The 19378-nt window shown below is 35.7% G+C and overlaps 1 protein-coding gene across 2 annotated transcripts in view; it reads left to right on the top strand.

Annotated features, from left to right (window-relative positions):
- Nucleotides 1-13153, top strand: part of C7H3orf49 (chromosome 7 C3orf49 homolog) — a 38647-nt gene extending 25494 nt beyond the window's left edge. For both annotated transcript variants that reach the window (XM_053720996.1, XM_053720995.1), the window contains exons 4-5: nucleotides 3402-3512; nucleotides 12931-13153. In XM_053720996.1, coding sequence (XP_053576971.1) covers nucleotides 3402-3512; nucleotides 12931-13125 — 306 coding nt within the window. In that variant the 3' untranslated portion in view covers nucleotides 13126-13153. The remainder of the gene's footprint in view (nucleotides 1-3401; nucleotides 3513-12930) is intronic.
- Nucleotides 13154-19378: the final 6225 nt, after the last annotated feature.

Consider the following 19378-nt stretch of genomic DNA (forward strand, 5'->3'; position numbering starts at 1 on the left):
GTAATCAGAGGTAAAAAGTATATTAATATAATCATGTTTATTGTGCAAAACTGTGAAATGGGTAATCAAGGGATTATCTATACAGGTGGCCCTTGGTTTACAACGGTTCAATTTGCACCGTTTCAGAATAACAACCTTTTTTTTCAGTCATGTGACTGCTATTGAAAAGCATTGAGAAGCAGTGCATTGATTAATATAGCCAGTAGGTGGAGCTGTCCCCTTGTGTTGCAAAGATATGCAAGTCAAGCAAGCTGAAATTATATAAGTTTAACCAGACCTGAGCTATCGAGCATTTTGCAAAGGAACAAGATCTTCCTGTCTATAAATCAGTCCAGATTGGAAAGCATAAAAAGAACCGTTTGCAGAAAAATGCAAGTAAAGTCTGTGTTGTGTGATTATTTTATTAGGCTTATAATGCTGTTTAGCAAATGTTTTTGTTCATTTAACTTAGTTTAAATATATATTCTGTGTTGTGTTATTAATTTATTAGGTTCATAATGCTGTTTAGCATTTAAAGTCCTCATTTCAAAGCTTTAAAAATAATGTATTAGGTGTTACTTATGCCAATTTTTAGAGGGGCCTGGAACCTAACTCCCTCACTTCCCATTGACTTACATTATAAGCTGGGTTTCAATTTACAACGGTTTCGATTTACAACCATTCCTTCTGGAACCTAACCCTGGCGTAAACTGAGGGCTACCTGTATTTTTAAGTTGACTGTCCCTTTAAATATGCTCTATGCTCCAGCATTTTAAACATGTCACCTATATAGAGAGTCTAAGGTGCCTGTATCATCTGGTATTGACTCAATTGGCATTATTACTGACATTATGAAATCCCCCACTGGCTCTGTAGTATTTAAAATGCTGGTGCACTGAGAATATCTAGCAATGCTTCACATGCGCATGCAGACAAAAACAGCGATAACTTGCTAGAAGCATTTTTGACAATATATTTATATTGCAAAGATGTTTCTATTCAATGATGTAATTCATTTGTGTGCATTTAAATTCTGACCAGAATGTCCCTTTAAAGGGACACTGAACCCACATTTTTTTTTCATGATTCAGATAGAGCATGAAATTTTAATCAACTTTCTAATTTACTCCTATTATCAATATTTATTTGTTCTCTTGCTATCTTTATTTTAAAAGCAGGAATGCAAAACTTAGCAGCCAGCCCATTTAAGGTTCAGCACCATGGATAGTGCTTGCTTATTGGAGGATTACATTTACCCACCAATAAGCAAGCATAACCCAGGTTCTCAACCAAAAATGGGCCGGCTCCTATGCATCACATTCCTGCTTTTTAAATAAAGATAGCAAGAGAACGAAGAAAAATTGATAATAGGAGTAAATTAGAAAGTTGTTTAAAATTGCTGCTCTATCTGAATTATGAAAGAAAAATTTGGGTTTAGTGTCCCTTTAAGGTGAGATAATGTTTGAAAATGAATTGTGGCTTTGCCTATGATTTCTAGCATTTCATTAGTAGGTGTTGTGTTACCTGCACCAATAAATGTTATCTGCACATTAAGCATAACGTTGTAGCAACACTGAAAAACACTCATTACAAACAATTTAATTAGTCTTGCTGGATAGAAATACAACCATCTCAAAAACCTCATAAATATGATATTCCACAGTGTTCTAGAGGAGTGATCATGACTTTTCACCTAAACATCATGGAATTCATAAATACTTTATTGCCCCCTTGTGGTCATGTTTTGTCAATGTGTTTTTTCTTTTATTTTGCCAGCTGTTTTTAATTTTTATTTTGTGCATATATTAGACTGCTTCATAGAGGGTGTTTTTTGTTTTGTTTAATAAAGTTTTTGTGATGCCAGCATATTTCACTGTGGAACTGTGTGGTCAAAAGCTAACAATATAGATGCATAGATTATAATGACATTGTTCTCACAGCACCTCTGGGAACTAGCTGAACACATCTGGTAAACCAATGACAAGAGAAATGTGTGTTGCCACCAATCTTCAACTAGCTCCCAGTAGTGCATTGCAGCCCCTGAGTCCACCTAGATATGCTTTTCAACAAAGGATACCAAGATCACAAAGTAAATGTAAAACTGCATGCTCTGTATAAACCATTAACGTTTAATTTTTAATTTTATTACCCTTTATAGGGACATAAAACACAATTTTTTTTATTTTATCATTCAGCTAGAGCATAACATTTTAAACCACTTTCCAGTTTACTTATATTATCATTTTTTCTTTGTGTTCTTGTTATCCTTTGTTGAAAAGCAGGAAGGTTTAGGAGTATGAACGTGTTTGCAATACTAAATGGCAGTAGTTTTTCAACAATGTTACACATTAGAAAGTCCACTAGATGGAAGCACTATTTTCTGTCATGTAGTGTTCCAGACAAGTGCACGCGACCTATATAGATATCTCTTCAACAAAGAATAACAATAGAACAAAGTAAATTAATAATAAAAGTAAATTGGAAACTTTGTTAAAATTGTATTCTCTATCTGAATCATGATTGAAAAACTTTGTGTTTCATATCCCTTTAAATATCTCACCTTCAAATAGAATTACTTGCAAATACATTGTAAGGTTAATGGGTATGAGTTAATGTTAAGTATACATGTTTAATGTTAGAGTTATGTTTATTGTCAAGATTTAGGGTTGGAAATAATGGTTCTTGGTGAAGTTTGGATTAAGAGTTATGGTAAGTGGTTAGCAGTTAAATGTTAATGGTTAAAAACAACAGAATAACATAATCAATAAATGCATAATATAAGGACAATGCAATAACATTTACTCTGAATTTCAAATAGGCAGTAGATTATAAAATGTTCTTCAGTTTCCAGCCTCTTGTACCATGTGACAGCCATCAGCCAATCACTCATATATGTATACAAGCGCTGGTGCATCAGAAAGCGTGCATACAAAGATAATGTGCATCATTTGATAATAGAAGTAATCTAGAATTGTTTTAATGACTTGCTCTATCTGAAAAAGGAAAGTTTTAATTTAGTCTTTAGTGCCTCTAAAGACATAGGGCCTGATTCGCTAAAGTGCTTATTATCAAAATGATCAATTAGTGCTATGAGATCTTTCACATTATTCTCTAAATTTTAAGCTGTTTATCTAGTTAAAGGGACACTAAATACTAGAGATGTACATGGATATTAAAATGAAATGATTATCCGAATGAATGCACCAACGATATTTAAAGGGACAGTCTATTCTGACCGAACAGTACAAGACAATATTCTTACAAAGGAAAAGCTAAATGCTTATCCAGCAAGCTGATGGATACCGGATACACAAATTGATTTACATTTCTATAGATCTCCTGGCACTGTTAGATACATCTGTTAGAGGTCACAACTAATTGTTCACTTTTTCATATTTTCTTTATGTCTCTCTTTATAACAGGGGCCATACTCAGCTAAAAAGAGACACTTTGCCTTCAACAAAAAGAAGAAAAAAACTGGCGACAAAGTGAGGTTCCAGTCAGGATACACAGTGGAAAATCTACAGATGCAGGTATAGTATTAATGTATGTCCAAAGCACAGCCCTTTCTATTCAAATACTTGTTATATACATTATACCTTTTAACTCTTACAACTTCTTATTTTTAATATTTATTTGAATAATTATTATTAAATAGTGTGTATATGAGTGTAACATTTTATTTTAATGTATTTATATTGTGTTTGGTGCAACTTTTTATTTAGCCCTAACCCTTTACGCAAGGACTTAAGTCACGCTTACCCACTCGTGTGGTCACGTTTACTTTCAACTTGTAATATGTTAAAGTGGGCGCGATATCTTAACATTAGTGTGCCACTTTATATATATATATTGTCATTTTATTATTGACACTCATAAATGTGTTTTCGGGATGTTGCAGTGTCATATTTATGCATATTTAACCATTTGTTTGTTCATGTCTGTAAATGCTAACAGTTCCTTGCCAGTTTTACATAATTCAAGACTTTCTGTTTCTGATTTTTACAGAGTGTTATCTGACTTTATTTGCAGTGTAAATGTTTTTAATACATACAGTATATTTACAACCGACTTATTTCAGGGGGAAGTTATCAAATCATTTATGCCTTTTGAATTAGTATTCAGCTTTCAAATACTAGAAGAGTACAGCCTGTTTTGGTCCACTTGTGCTTTTCACAGAAGACAAGTTTCTAGCAATATATCAGTCTAACGCTATCAATAAAGACAGTCCAGCCCCAAAATACTATGCAGTTCTCTTCTGAACAAAGAATTTGTACGGCGAAGCCCAGAAGTGTGTGTAGAAGTGCAGCGATATCAATCTAAGGCAAAGCTCTTTGCACGCGTATTACAGTTTGAAAGTAAATGCATCACTCAAGCGAAATTGAATTTAACGTGCATCGGGATAACACAACCTCAGAGCTCTGGTCAACTTTTACGCTCGACTAAAAAGTTGCACAAAACACATAAAAAATACATTTAAAAGTACAGTTACACTCATAATAACACTATCTAATATACATTTTTAAAACAAAATTGCATAAAAAAAAAGTTATAAGGGATCAAAAATATGAGGTATACAGTATATATATATATATATATGTGTGTGTGTGTGTACATATGTATTTATATGTTTATATGTATTTACAGACATATATACACACATATAAACACATAAATACATATGTACTCATATATAGACATATATATATATATATATATACATACAGTAAGTGCATTGGAGCTCTTTCAGTCAAGTAGCTGAAAACATGTAAATGCCTATTTTTTCCACTTTTCAAGCTCTTTTGACTTCTATGGGGGAATATGTTAACGTGGTTGCGATATTCCAGGTTAGTGCACAAGCTAAAACTTTTTTTACTTTCAACTTGTAATTTGCGCGCTATCCAACACATGCAAAAAGCCGACCTCTAGTGGAGTACAAAGGACTTGTACATTTAACCTTAGACTTACGTTTTTGTCTGTATGGGCCTCATCAGTGGAGGTGCATCTAAATTTAACTAAGGCACAGCTTGGTTGTTCCCATCGTCCTTAGTATTAAACTTTATCAAAGCTTAGTTGAATGCTTTTATAGAAAAAAGGGCTGTGTTGTCATGGATGGGACCAAGAATGCTATAAGCAGGGCAAAATAAGGTATGGAAGTCTCCTGGACTGAGCTGGGGTACCCCCTAAAACCAGGTAATTTTCCCTGGCCCCAGACTCTGTGGACAGGTAAGTAGGCAGCCTCCCTAACCTGTAACAATCCTGCAGGACCCGGGATGATCTGAAATACTAAAATTATGTTTTAAATAATAGTAAAAATGTACATAGATGTTTTTGTGGGTTGCACAAATTTTGTATCCATCTCAGGCCATAGAAAACTCTGTAAAGTACCATAAATTTTTTTTAATATGGCATATCCAATTTGAATTAAAAACAACGTGTGGTCAAAGCTTTATGAGTACAAGAAAGTAGCGAGAAATTCTTAACGAATACCATGCCACCATTTTTGCCTTTAAGGGACACACTTAAGTCAAAATAAACTTTTATGATTCAGTGCAATATTTTGCTAGACAAACTAGTTTATTGCCTTATATTAAAGTTTTGTGGCTGAGTATTGGACAACAGAAATATTGAGAATTAATGTTGTACTAAACAAAGCGTTGATGTTGCTTTAAATTTGTAACTGTTTGTTACAAATCTAAAGCATTGACTAAAAATATCTAAGTATAATCTTAATTGGAGTTCAGTTGGAATGGCAGCAAAGTTTAACTCCTAGATTATATTTAAATAGACAGGTATTGTTCATACAAAAACCGAGCAGAAAAAATAAAAAAGGTACCCTTAGAAAAAGCAAATACAAACTCAAAATACTTGCAAAATCGAAATTGAATCAAAAATAAGGAAATCCTTCAAGTATATGTTAAGAATATTAATATGGTTAAAGGAATTTGTGTACACACTTAAAGTCTTACCGGTACCGGTTCCTGGAGCAGTTAGTCTGTGAGTGATTCCAGGGAGAGCTAACAGTTGTTTTATACCGAATTGAGTTCCAGGAGTAGCAGGCAGAATCTGGCTAGATGTGTGAGGAGGAGTAGCAAGACACCTGTGAATGTTGCACTTGAGCAGAGTTCAGGTAAGTGGAAATAACTTGAATTTAGAGTTCATATGAGTGACAAATATCAGAGAATAAGATAGGTTCTTCATACAGGCTTGATAGGAGGAAATCTTACCCTTAGGCAATGAGCAAATAATCAAGCAAGGAATCAGTGCAAATGGTTATGTTAAATAGGGTAAAACATGAGAGGTGGAGTCTAAAACAACCAAGATGGTTACCCCAAAGGAGAAGCCAGATACTTAACAGAGTCCCCTCATTACGAATGCTCTCCGAGTATTCAACGTGCAGGTTTCGAAGGATAATGGATAACGGGTGTAAAAAGCCCTCTTCAACTGAGGAGCATGTAGATCAGTTGCAGGAATCCAGGAATCAGCAGGACCATAGCCCTTCCAACGTATGAGATACTTAATTCCACCATATTTCCTGCGAGAATCTAAGATCTGTTCTACCTCAAATTCCTCGTGCCCATCCACATCGATTGGAGGTCCTGGGGGTTGCTTTCTATTAGGGTCTTGATCTATTATATAAGGTTTTAACAGAGAAACATGAAAAGTCGGATGTACAGCATAATGAGCAGGTAACTTGAGAGTCACAGTCGTGGGATTCACAATTCGGGAATTGGGAAGCAAGTTTCGTAGATGGAACCTTTAGTCGTAAATGTTTTGTCAAAAACTAAACTAGATCCGAATTTTTTTTTTATGGCGGTTGACGATGTTTTTTTTATCATAATAGAATTTTTGTTTGGGTTTGGTTTCAGTTAAGTGATCCTTAAGTTGAGCTAAATTCATGCGTATAGCTTCAGTGTAGTTGTGTACTGCCGGACAATTCGTTTGTAAGAAGGAGTTTGGGATACTTCAGGGTGGAATCCATAAGAAGCAAAAAAAGGACTCATCTTAGTAGAAGTATTTAAAGAATTATTATATGAGAATTCAGCTAATGGTAACAAATCAAGCCAATCATCCTGCAAATGGGTTATATAACATCTGATATACTGTTCCAAAATCTGAGGCCATTTGTTTGCAGGTGGTATGCTGTTGATAATCTTGAGTCAATCTTTAATGACTTGCATAGTTGCCTCCAAAATTTTGAGGTGAACTGAGTGCCTCTGTCGCTGATCATTGTGATGGGTAATCCATGTAATTTCATAATGTGATTAATATTTCTGTAGTCTGTGATGCAGTAGGTAAACCCTTTAAGAGGTATAAAATGTGCCATTTTTGTTAGATGGTCGACTACGACCATTATTGTGTTATGAGAATGGGATATAGGTAATTTGACAATAAAATTGAGAGCCACAGTTGACCAAGGTTTGTCAGGTATCGGCAGTGGTTTTAGTAATCCTGCTGGCTTAAGACGTTCTGTTTTTGTTCTAGCACATGATTCTCAGGAGCGTACATATTTGTAAATGGTTGCTTTATACTTGGGCCACCAATATGATCTTGCAATAAATTCAATTGTTTTTTGGATACCAAGATGTCCCGATGTTTGCGCATCATGGGTTTGTCCTAGAATGGACATTCGTAGAGATGGGGGTATATATAATTTACCATTGTGGAAATACAATTCTGATGGTTCTTGAATTACTTCCGAATGTGGTATAGTATGATCGTCTTGTAATGCCTTTAAAAATTGTCCCTCAGGAGTAGTGGTCAGAGCGATTATCTTTTCAGCAGGTATTATTGGTCTAAAGTTAGATTCTTCAGATCGTGAGTCAGAGAGGGGTGACAAGGAATCCGCTTTAATGTTTCTGTGGGCTGGCCTGTATGTGATTACGAAATCATTCAAAAAAAAAGTGACCATCTAAATTGTCTTGCAGACAAAGTCTTATTTTTCCGAAGGTATTCAAGGTTTTTATGGTCGGTGTATATGGTAAAAGGTAGTTTTGTTCCTTCTAGGAGATGGCGCCAGGTGTCGAAAGCAGATTTTATGGCCAACAATTCCTTGTCCCCTACGGTATAATTAACTTCAGCAGGTGTCAATGTCCTGGAGTAGAAGGCTACGGGGTGTAAAACCGACTTGGGGTTCTCTTGTTGAGACAGAATTGCACCCAAACCTGTATCGGAGGCGTCTACCTCAAGTACAAATTGTTTAGAATGATCTGGAAGTTGTAATATCAGTGCTGATACAAATCTGGACTTCAACAATGAAAATGCTGCCTCAGCATCTGGTATCCAGTGAAATTTTTATGACTTCCTGTGAGAATGGTTAGAGGTTTTACCAAACTTGAATAATTGTATATAAACCTTCTGTAAAAATTAGCGAATCCTAAGAATCTCTGGAGAGCCCTTTGAGTGGTGGGTCGAGGCCAGTTAGTAATGGATGTGACCTTTCAGGATCCATCATTATTCCTTCAGGTGTTAAAATATATCCTAAGAATTTAATGGATATCTTGTGGAACTGATATTTTTCTAATTTAGCAACTAGACAGTGATCCCTAAATCTAGATAGGTCCCATCTTACATGTTTTATATGTGTTTGAATGTTAGGGGAATATATTAGACTGTCATAATAAATATACTATTACACATATATCCATAAGATCATGAAAAATGTAATTTACAAATGCCTGAAATGTAGTTGGGGCATTACACAAGCCAAGCCAAAAGGCATAACCAGATATTCAAATAATCTGTATCTGGTTCTAAAGGCAGTTTTCCATTCTTCACCTTCACGGATTCTTATCAGGTTATATGCCCCCTTCAGATCAAGTTTAGTAAAAATTTTAGCATTAGTTAGTCTCTCTAATAATTCAGTTATTAATGGCAATGGGTACCTATTTTTGACAGTGATGCTATTTAAGGCTCTATAATCGATAATCAGCCGTAAAGATTTATCCTTATTTCTGACAAAAAAAACATGCCTGCGGCACCTGGAGAGGTTAATAGTCTTATAAAACCTTTTTTAAGGTTGTCATCCAGATATTCCTGCAGGTGTTGCAATTCGCTTTGAGATAAAGGATACATTTTGCCATATGGAATTGGTGCCCCAGGTATGGTTTCAATCGGGCAATCATAAATTCTATGAGGAGGGAGGTTTTCAGCCTCCTTTAAGTCAAAAACTTCCGATAAGTCTCTATAAACTGAGGGATAAGTTTCAGCACTAGAAATAGAAGTATGTGAAAACATGTGGATAAACAGTAGTTAGATGGATTTGTTTTTTGGTTTAATGTCCAATCAATGTGAGGGTTATGTAGTATTAGCCAAGGATAACCTAGAATAATAGTGTGAATACATGAGGGAATGATATCAAAGGTTATGTATTCCTTATGTCCTGAGTGTGAGGATATAAGTAATGGAACTGTGTTTTGTGTAATAGGACCTGTGTGAATAAAAGAGCCATCAATAACTCTAATTGGCATAGGAGTCTGCTTTAACACACATGGTATTTTATTTACAATAGCAAAATTTTCATCCATGAAATACCCAAATGCCCCAGAATCAATCATTGCTTCTGTTTTGATATGTTGCTGATCCCACTGTAAGAAAATATTAGAAGAAAAATAAGTTTTAGTGCAATTTGAGATACATGCATGAGGAAAAGAAACTTCCTTACCCTTCTTTTGTCCTGCTAACAGGGGGCATGAGGATACTACGTGATTTGGGTTTGCACAATACAAACATAATTTTAATGTGCGTCTTCTCATTTTCTCTTCAGCTGATAATGGGCCTTTTATTTTTCTAATCTCCATAGTTATGTCAATATTAGGACTTTTTGTATAATTTGGGGGGAGTGTCTTTCTAGGATTATATTCTGAGGTGGTTATATCAACTCTCCTCTCACGGAATCTTCTATCAAGTGATATGCTGATTTTGATTAGGGCTTCTAGCGTTTCTGGGATCTCTATTCGGGATAGTTCATCTTTTAGATATTCTGATAAACCTATACGAAATTGATATTTTAGACTCAATGCGTTCCAGCCAGAATCTATAGCCCAAGTTTGGAATTCGGAGATGTACTCCTCCACTTTCTTTTTCCCTTGTCTAAGGGTTCTGAGATTTGTTTCTGCAGTTAGTTGTTTATCTACATCATCATACAATGTAGCCATTGATGTGAAGAAGTCGTCTACAGAGTTTAAGATTGCATGGTTAGTTTCATAATACCTGTTGGCCCATACTCTGGGCTCACTTTTAAAAAAAGGAGATAATTGTGCAAACTTTTAATCTATCATTTGTGTAAGTTTGGGGCTTCATGGCAAAATACATCATATGCAAGAGATTCTAAATTCCCTAAAATCGGATCTATTTCCTAAAACAAAAATCATTGGAGGATTTACTAGAGGTTCAGGTGTCACTGAATTTCGTGCTGAAACAAAGTCATTTAATAATCCCTTTAATATGCCATTTTCTTTCTGAAGCTCATTTAATCCTTGGCCCAGGATATCTACCTTTTGGTTCAATGTAGTAATATGGTTTGAAACCTCAATAGGGTTCATGCTGTGCAAGTGAGTTTTGATTTAATTTATTATATATATATATATATATATATATATATATATATATACACACACACACACACAGATACTTGATTATACTGCAATATTTTGCTAGACAGACTAATTCATTGCCTTATATTAAAGGACCAGTCAACACAGTAGATTTGCATAATCAACAAATGCAAGATAACAAGACAATGCAATAGCACTTAGTCTGAACTTCAAATGAGTAGTAGATTTTTTTTCTGACAATCAAATCTGACCATCAGCCATTCACAAATGCATACACGTACCATGTGACAGCCATCAGCCATTCACAAATGCATACACACTTATTCTTGCACATGCTCAGTAGGAGCTGGTGACTCAAAAAATTTAAATATAAAAAGACTGTGCACATTTTGTCAATGGAAGTAAATTGGAAAGTTGTTTAAATGGCATGCTCTATCTGAATCATGAAAGTTTAATTTTGATTGAGTGTCCCTTTAAAGTTTTGTGGCTGAGTATTATACAACAGAAATATTGAGAATTAATGTTGTACTAAACAAAGCGTTGATGTTGCTTTAAATTTGTAACTGTTTGTTATAAATCTAAAGCATTGACTAAAAATATCTAAGTGTAATCTTAATTGGAGTTCAGTTGGAATGGCAGCAAAGTTTAACTCCTAGATTATATTTAAATAGACAGGTATTGTTCATACAAAAACTGAGCAGAAAAAATAAAAGGTACCTTTAGAAAAAGCAAATTCAAACTCAAGACAAAATACTTGCAAAATGGAAATTGAATAAAAAAATAAGGAAATCCTTCAAGTATATGTTAAGAATATTAAAGGATTACTTTCTGTTATAATTTTTAAGCTAAACAACTAACATATTAAAGTTAATAAACATTAATTAAAACCTACTGACCTATATTTTCTCTAAAACGAAGTTTCATAACGTTCTAAAAGTTATATCTTTTATTCACCGATGATGTCACGTTATCCTGCCCACTATTTTCAGCACTGAGTGTTCAAAATACTTAAACCAATAACTTTGTGTTTAAAGCGCCATTTTGAAACCTAGGTATTGTAAACGGATTGGTACAGGGCAAAGGATACCCACTGAGTGGGTTTGGAAAACAATTAAATTTGCAGACAAGATTTCTGATATACGGTAGAGATATGTTAATGAAATGCTATTGATAAAAAGCGTATTTGGGGTAGTTAGTTAGTAACAAGCATAGAAAATATTTACTTACAGTGGCCCTTTAATATGGTTAAAGGAATTTGTGTACACAATTAAAGTCTTACCGGTACCGGTTCCTGGAGCAGTTAGTCTGTGAGTGATTCCAGGGAGAGCTAACAGTTGTTTGATACCGAATTGAGTTCCAAGAGTAGCAGGCACAATCTGGCTAGATGTCTGAGAAGGAGTAGCAAGACACCTGTGAATGTTGCACTTGAGCAGAGTTCAGGTAAGTGGAAATAACTTGAATTTAGAGTTCATATGAGTGACAAATATCAGAAAATAAGATAGGTTCTTCATACAGGCTTGATAGGAGGAATTCTTACCCTTAGGCAATGAGTAAGTAATTAAGCAAGGAATCAGTGCAAATGGTTATGTTAAATAGAGTAAAACATAAGAGAGGTGGAGTCTAAAACAACCAAGATGGTTACCTTAAAGGAAAGGAGAAGCCAGATACTTAAGATTCAGATAGAGCAATTTGCTTCCATTAACGAATTTTGCACAATCTTGTTATATTCACACTTTTTGGGAATAAGATCCTACTGAGCATGTGCACAAGCTCACAGGGTATACGTATACTAGTCTGTGATTGGCTGATGTCTGTCACATGATACAGTGGGCCGGAAAATGGGAGAAAAAATCAATTTGTCTGAAAAAGAATCTACAGCTTATTTGTAATTCATAGTTACTATTAAATCATTGTCTTTTTATTATGTACTTGTTAATTATGTACGTATTCTGCATTGAGTGGTCCTTTAAAGGGACATAAAACCACACATTTTTCTTTCATACTTCAGATAGAGTATACTATTTTAAACAACTTCTATTATAAAATTTGGTTCATTTTCTTGATATCATTTGTTGAAGAAGCAATGCACTACTGAAAATTAGATGAACACATCTAGTGAGCCAATGGCATAAGGCATTTATGTCCAGCCACCAATCAGCAGCTAGCTTCCAGTAGTGTGTTGCTGCTTCTGAGCCTATTTAGGTATATTTCAACAAAGGATAACAAGACAGTAAAGCAATTTAGATAATAGAAGTAAATTGGAAAGTTAATTAAAACTGCATGCTCTGTCTGGATCACAAAAGTTTAACTTTGATGTTACTGTCCCTTTAAGGCCACACTTTCATGTAAATTTTAAGGTCTTGTAATATATTTTTTGATTTATTCATTTGACCAGGTTGATGATCTTATTGAAACAATTGCTGATAAATCAACAAAACTGTTGGCACAGAGACACGCAGAGCTCCAGCAATGTGAGTCCTTGGGAGACGAAATCCTCCAATCATCAAAGCAATTTCAAAGGGTCTCCAAAAAGAACACAAGGAAATATCAATTTAAAAATGTGTGTTTTCCTTGTCTTTGCTGCTATTAGATGTCAATAAAAAAACTGGCCCATTATAGTCTGCTGTGAACTGCCATGTTTATGTTACTGTAAGCCCATTCTAACGCAATTTTTTTTTAAAGTAAAGCTGGTTGCACAACTATTATCTTTGCCTTTTAAATGCTTTTAATCATTAACAGAGAGGGACATAGAAGACAAATGAGATGTTTTGTTTCTGCAAATAACTGTTTTCTTTTGTTGTCCACCCTATACAAAGGTAATATTGGAATAGGCTAGAGGAAAGGACATTTTTTCTTCAGCAAAATAATAAAATAATATAGAATATATAGGTGGCACAGCACTCACAGTAGTTAGATATATACAATTTTGCCCTAGGTGCACTTTAAAAAAATACACAGTCCAGAAAGAAAGGCACTCATCGGGTCTTGAAATACAAAGATAACTTCTTTATTAAAGGGACATTAAACCCACATTTTTTCTTTCATGATTCAGATAGAGAATACCATTTTAAACAACTTTCTAATTTACTTCTATTATCTAATTTGCTTAATTCTCTTGATATTCTTTCCTGAAAAGCATATCTAGATATGTTCAGTAGCTTCTGATTGGTGGCTGCACATAGATGCCTCATGTGATTGGCTCACCCATGTGCATTGCTATTTCTTTAATAAAGGACATCTAAAGAATGAAGCAAATTAGATAACAGAAGAAAATTGGAATTTTGTTTAAAATTGTATTCTCTGTCTGAATCATGAGAGAATTTTTTGGGGTTTAATGTCCCTTTAATGTGACGTTTTGAGGTCTCCCTCATCCTCAAACCAATAAGCAAATAACTGTTTTCTTTTGCTGTCCACCCTATAAAAAGGTAATTTTGGAATAGGCTAGAGGAAAGGCCTTTTTATCTTCAGCAAAATAATAAAATAATATTATATATATATATATAAATATATATATATATATATATATATATATATATATATATATATATATATATATATATATATATAGCCCTCAGTTTACGCTGGGGTTAGGTTCCAGAATGAATGGTTGTAAATCTAAACCGTTGTAAATTGAAACCCAGTTTATAATGTAAGTCAATGGGAAGTGAGGGAGTTAGGTTCCAGGCCCCTTTCAAAATTGTCATAAGTAACATCTAATACATTATTTTTAAAGCTTTGAAATGAAGACTTTAAATGCTAAACAGCATTATAAACCTAATAATATAGATTGTATCATCATCATCAAACTAAGTTTAATGAATAAAAACATTTGCTAATCATCACCTAATAAAATAATTACACAACAGATTGTATCATCATCAAACCAAGTTTAATGAACAAAAACGTTTTTTTACTTGCATTTTTCTGCAAACAGTTCTCTGCATTGTTAGCATGTTAGATACTATTGGGTCTGTACCTATTCTATGCATTTCAATCTGCAGTGATTAATAGGCAGATAGGCACCCTCACCTCAAGCAGCTGGACAGGAAGATAATAGGGAAGTGGCTGCTAAATCTTGTTGCTCGATAAGTCTGGTCTGCTTTGTGTACACAGATCAATTTCATTCTGCTAAGCTTGCATTACTTTGCTGCAACTCAAGCGGACAGCTCCACCTACTGGCTATTTTAATTAGTGCACTGCTTTCCAATGCTTTTTAATAGCAGTCACATGACTGAAAAAAAGGTTGTTATTCTGACCCGTCTGCCACCTCTGAGGCGGCAGACAGCAATCATCCCGATCAGATATGATCGGGATGATTGACACCCCCTGCTAGCGGCCAATTGGCTGCGAATGTGCAGGGGCGGCATTGCACAAGCATTTCACTAGAAATGCTTGTGCAATGATAAATGCCGACGGCGTTTATTTTTTTTACTCAAAAATATTTTTTTATAATAATTTAAATAGCTGGTAACTAAAATACATTTTCTGAGGAAGACTGTGGATGAAGCATTGCATTAAGGTGAGTAAGACCTATATGGATGTGGACAAACCTGTGGACTTATTAGTGGTCATATCTCTAAATGGGCAATGCACTAAGAAATAAAAATCTGTCATGAGTTTGAAAGAGCAGCATTTAACGTGATATAAAACCCAATTTTTTTCTTTCACGATTCAAATAGAACATACCATTTTAAATAACTTTCAAATATACTTCAATTATCAAATTTTCTTTGTCTTCTCTAATCCTTTGTTGAAAAGCAGGAAGTTAAGCTCAGGAGTGTGCATGTGTCTGCAGCTCTAAACGGCAGCTCAGCTTGTACTGCAAAAGGTTTGGATTTTGGAATATTTGCATAGTTGTATCTGTAAAATGGGACATTTTGAAGAGGGGATAGGGCCAAGTGTAAATAGCAATATCTTATGTCACTTAGGCATTTTTTTCATGTCATAATATAGCTTATACATGTAACTTAAATATAGCATTATATAATTTGTAATACTTTTGTATACATAGTACCATCCGAAAGATAGCACGGTACCGTAATCAGAAAGGTAATAGTTGTAAATAACAATAGACCAGCATCTCAGGCAGAAAAGATTGTGACTTACAGACGGGGAAAATGAAAAAAAATATTACTGAAAAAGTCTGGATTTTGGAATAATTCTGGATTTTGGATGGGGATATATGTACCTGTACTGTATTTTTTTACCCTTAACCCCTTGAGTGCTAATGACGACTCTGAGCCATCACAGAGTTTCCCACTCTGGTGCTAACGACGACTCAGAGCCGTCGCTAGCACTCTCCCAACTTGAGGGAGATCTGGGGGCTCCCACCCGCTCCTACCCCAGCGATCGGGCCTGCATAGTGACAGGCATTGCCGGGGCTTCACGTTTTGCGCTGTGACGTCACGCGCAATGACGTGATGATGTCACCGCGCAACTTTTTTTAAAAATTTACAATACAAAGTGTTATGAGATGCAGGACACAACATAGAAGGTACAACGCTATTTTATTGCAGAGCATAGAAGTAAACAGCTTGTACAACATATCTAACTTGGTAACTGCGACATAGACAATAACGGCCCTAAACCATGCCCCCATCCGGTGACGTCACTTCCCACTCTCATCACATCTTCCCCCTTTTCAAAGGACAAAGCATACTTTTTTTTTTCTTTGAATACATCAAATAACAAGGTATACAAGAAGCATACAGAAATAGTTTTGTTTAGTATACAACAAATAAGAAGTTAAAGAGAATATATATAAACAACATGAAATACAATCCTGACTTGAACATCGGGGTAGACTACCCTAGTCCACAGTGCCCATGGGATTATTCTGCCCATACTTCTGGTCACTGCTCTAACTAGTGCTAATCCCGATATCGGGCTGGAAGTTTCACCACCCTTCCACTTGATGTCATTTTACATGAACTGTCCTCTGATACAGAAGAAGGTGATTGAGAGTCTGCTGAAAGCAAAAAAACATAATTTATGTAAGAACTTACCTGATAAATTCATTTCTTTCATATTAGCAAGAGTCCATGAGCTAGTGACGTATGGGATATACATTCCTACCAGGAGGGGCAAAGTTTCCCAAACCTCAAAATGCCTATAAATACACCCCTCACCACACCCACAATTCAGTTTAACGAATAGCCAAGAAGTGGGGTGATAAGAAAAAAGTGCGAAAGCATATAAAATAAGGAATTGGAATAATTGTGCTTTATACAAAAATCATAACCACCACAAAAAAGGGCGGGCCTCATGGACTCTTGCTAATATGAAAGAAATGAATTTATCAGGTAAGTTCTTACATAAATTATGTTTTCTTTCATGTAATTAGCAAGAGTCCATGAGCTAGTGACGTATGGGATAATGATTACCCAAGATGTGGATCTTTCCACACAAGAGTCACTAGAGAGGGAGGGATAAAATAAAGACAGCCAATTCCTGCTGAAAATAATCCACACCCAAAATAAAGTTTAATGAAAAACATAAGCAGAAGATTCAAACTGAAACCGCTGCCTGAAGTACTTTTCTACCAAAAACTGCTTCAGAAGAAGAAAATACATCAAAATGGTAGAATTTAGTAAAAGTATGCAAAGAGGACCAAGTTGCTGCTTTGCAAATCTGATCAATCGAAGCTTCATTCCTAAACGCCCAGGAAGTAGAAACTGACCTAGTAGAATGAGCTGTAATCCTCTGAGGCGGAGTTTTACCCGACTCAACATAGGCAAGATGAATTAAAGATTTCAACCAAGATGCCAAAGAAATGGCAGAAGCTTTCTGGCCTTTTCTAGAACCGGAAAAGATAACAAATAGACTAGAAGTCTTACGGAAAGACTTAGTAGCTTCAACATAATATTTCAAAGCTCTAACAACATCCAAAGAATGCAACGATTTCTCCTTAGAATTCTTAGGATTAGGACATAATGAAGGAACCACAATTTCTCTACTAATGTTGTTGGAATTCACAACTTTAGGTAAAAAATCAAAAGAAGTTCGCAACACCGCCTTATCCTGATGAAAAATCAGAAAAGGAGACTCACAAGAAAGAGCAGATAATTCAGAAACTCTTCTGGCAGAAGAGATTGCCAAAAGGAACAAAACTTTCCAAGAAAGTAATTTAATGTCCAATGAATGCATAGGTTCAAACGGAGGAGCTTGAAGAGCCCCCAGAACCAAATTCAAACTCCAAGGAGGAGAAATTGACTTAATGACAGGTTTTATACGAACCAAAGCTTGTACAAAACAATGAATATCAGGAAGAATAGCAATCTTTCTGTGAAAAAGAACAGAAAGAGCAGAAATTTGACCTTTCAAGGAACTTGCGGACAAACCCTTATCTAAACCATCCTGAAGAAACTGTAAAATTCTCGGTATTCTAAAAGAATGCCAAGAAAAATGATGAGAAAGACACCAAGAAATATAAGTCTTCCAGACTCTATAATATATCTCTCTAGATACAGATTTACGCGCCTGTAACATAGTATTAATCACAGAGTCAGAGAAACCTCTTTGACCAAGAATCAAGCGTTCAATCTCCATACCTTTAAATTTAAGGATTTCAGATCCTGATGGAAAAAAGGACCTTGCGACAGAAGGTCTGGTCTTAACGGAAGAGTCCACGGTTGGCAAGAGGCCATCCGGACCAGATCCGCATACCAAAACCTGTGAGGCCATGCCGGAGCTACCAGCAGAACAAACGAGCATTCCTTCAGAATCTTGGAGATTACTCTTGGAAGAAGAACTAGAGGCGGAAAGATATAGGCAGGATGATACTTCCAAGGAAGTGATAATGCATCCACTGCCTCCGCCTGAGGATCCCGGGATCTGGACAGATACCTGGGAAGTTTCTTGTTTAGATGAGACGCCATCAGATCTATTTCTGGAAGTTCCCACATTTGAACAATCTGAAGAAATACCTCTGGGTGAAGAGACCATTCGCCCGGATGCAACGTTTGGCGACTGAGATAATCCGCTTCCCAATTGTCTATACCTGGGATATGAACCGCAGAGATTAGACAGGAGCTGGATTCCGCCCAAACCAGAATTCGAGATACTTCTTTCATAGCCAGAGGACTGTGAGTCCCTCCTTGATGATTGATGTATGCCACAGTTGTGACATTGTCTGTCTGAAAACAAATGAACGATTCTCTCTTCAGAAGAGGCCAAAACTGAAGAGCTCTGAAAATTGCACGGAGTTCCAAAATATTGATTGGTAATCTCACCTCCTGAGATTCCCAAACTCCTTGTGCCGTCAGAGATCCCCACACAGCTCCCCAACCCGTGAGACTTGCATCTGTTGAAATTACAGTCCAGGTCGGAAGCACAAAAGAAGCCCCCTGAATTAAACGATGGTGATCTGTCCACCACGTTAGAGAGTGTCGTACAATCGGTTTTAAAGATATTATTTGAGATATCTTTGTGTAATCCTTGCACCATTGAATCAGCATACAGAGCTGAAGAGGTCGCATGTGAAAACGAGCAAAGGGGATCGCGTCCGATGCAGCAGTCATAAGACCTAGAATTTCCATGCATAAGGCTACCGAAGGGAATGATTGTGACTGAAGGTTTCGACAAGCTGAAATCAATTTTAGACGTCTCTTGTCTGTTAAAGACAGAGTCATGGACACTGAATCTATCTGGAAACCCAGAAAGGTCACCCTTGTCTGAGGAATCAATGAACTTTTTGGTAAATTGATCCTCCAACCATGATCTTGAAGAAACAACACAAGTCGATTCGTATGAGATTCTGCTAAATGTAAAGACTGAGCAAGTACCAAGATATCGTCCAAATAAGGAAATACCACAATACCCTGTTCTCTGATTACAGACAGAAG

This window comes from Bombina bombina, chromosome 7 (assembly GCF_027579735.1).
Source record: "Bombina bombina isolate aBomBom1 chromosome 7, aBomBom1.pri, whole genome shotgun sequence".
NCBI classification, from domain to species: Eukaryota; Metazoa; Chordata; class Amphibia; order Anura; family Bombinatoridae; genus Bombina; species Bombina bombina.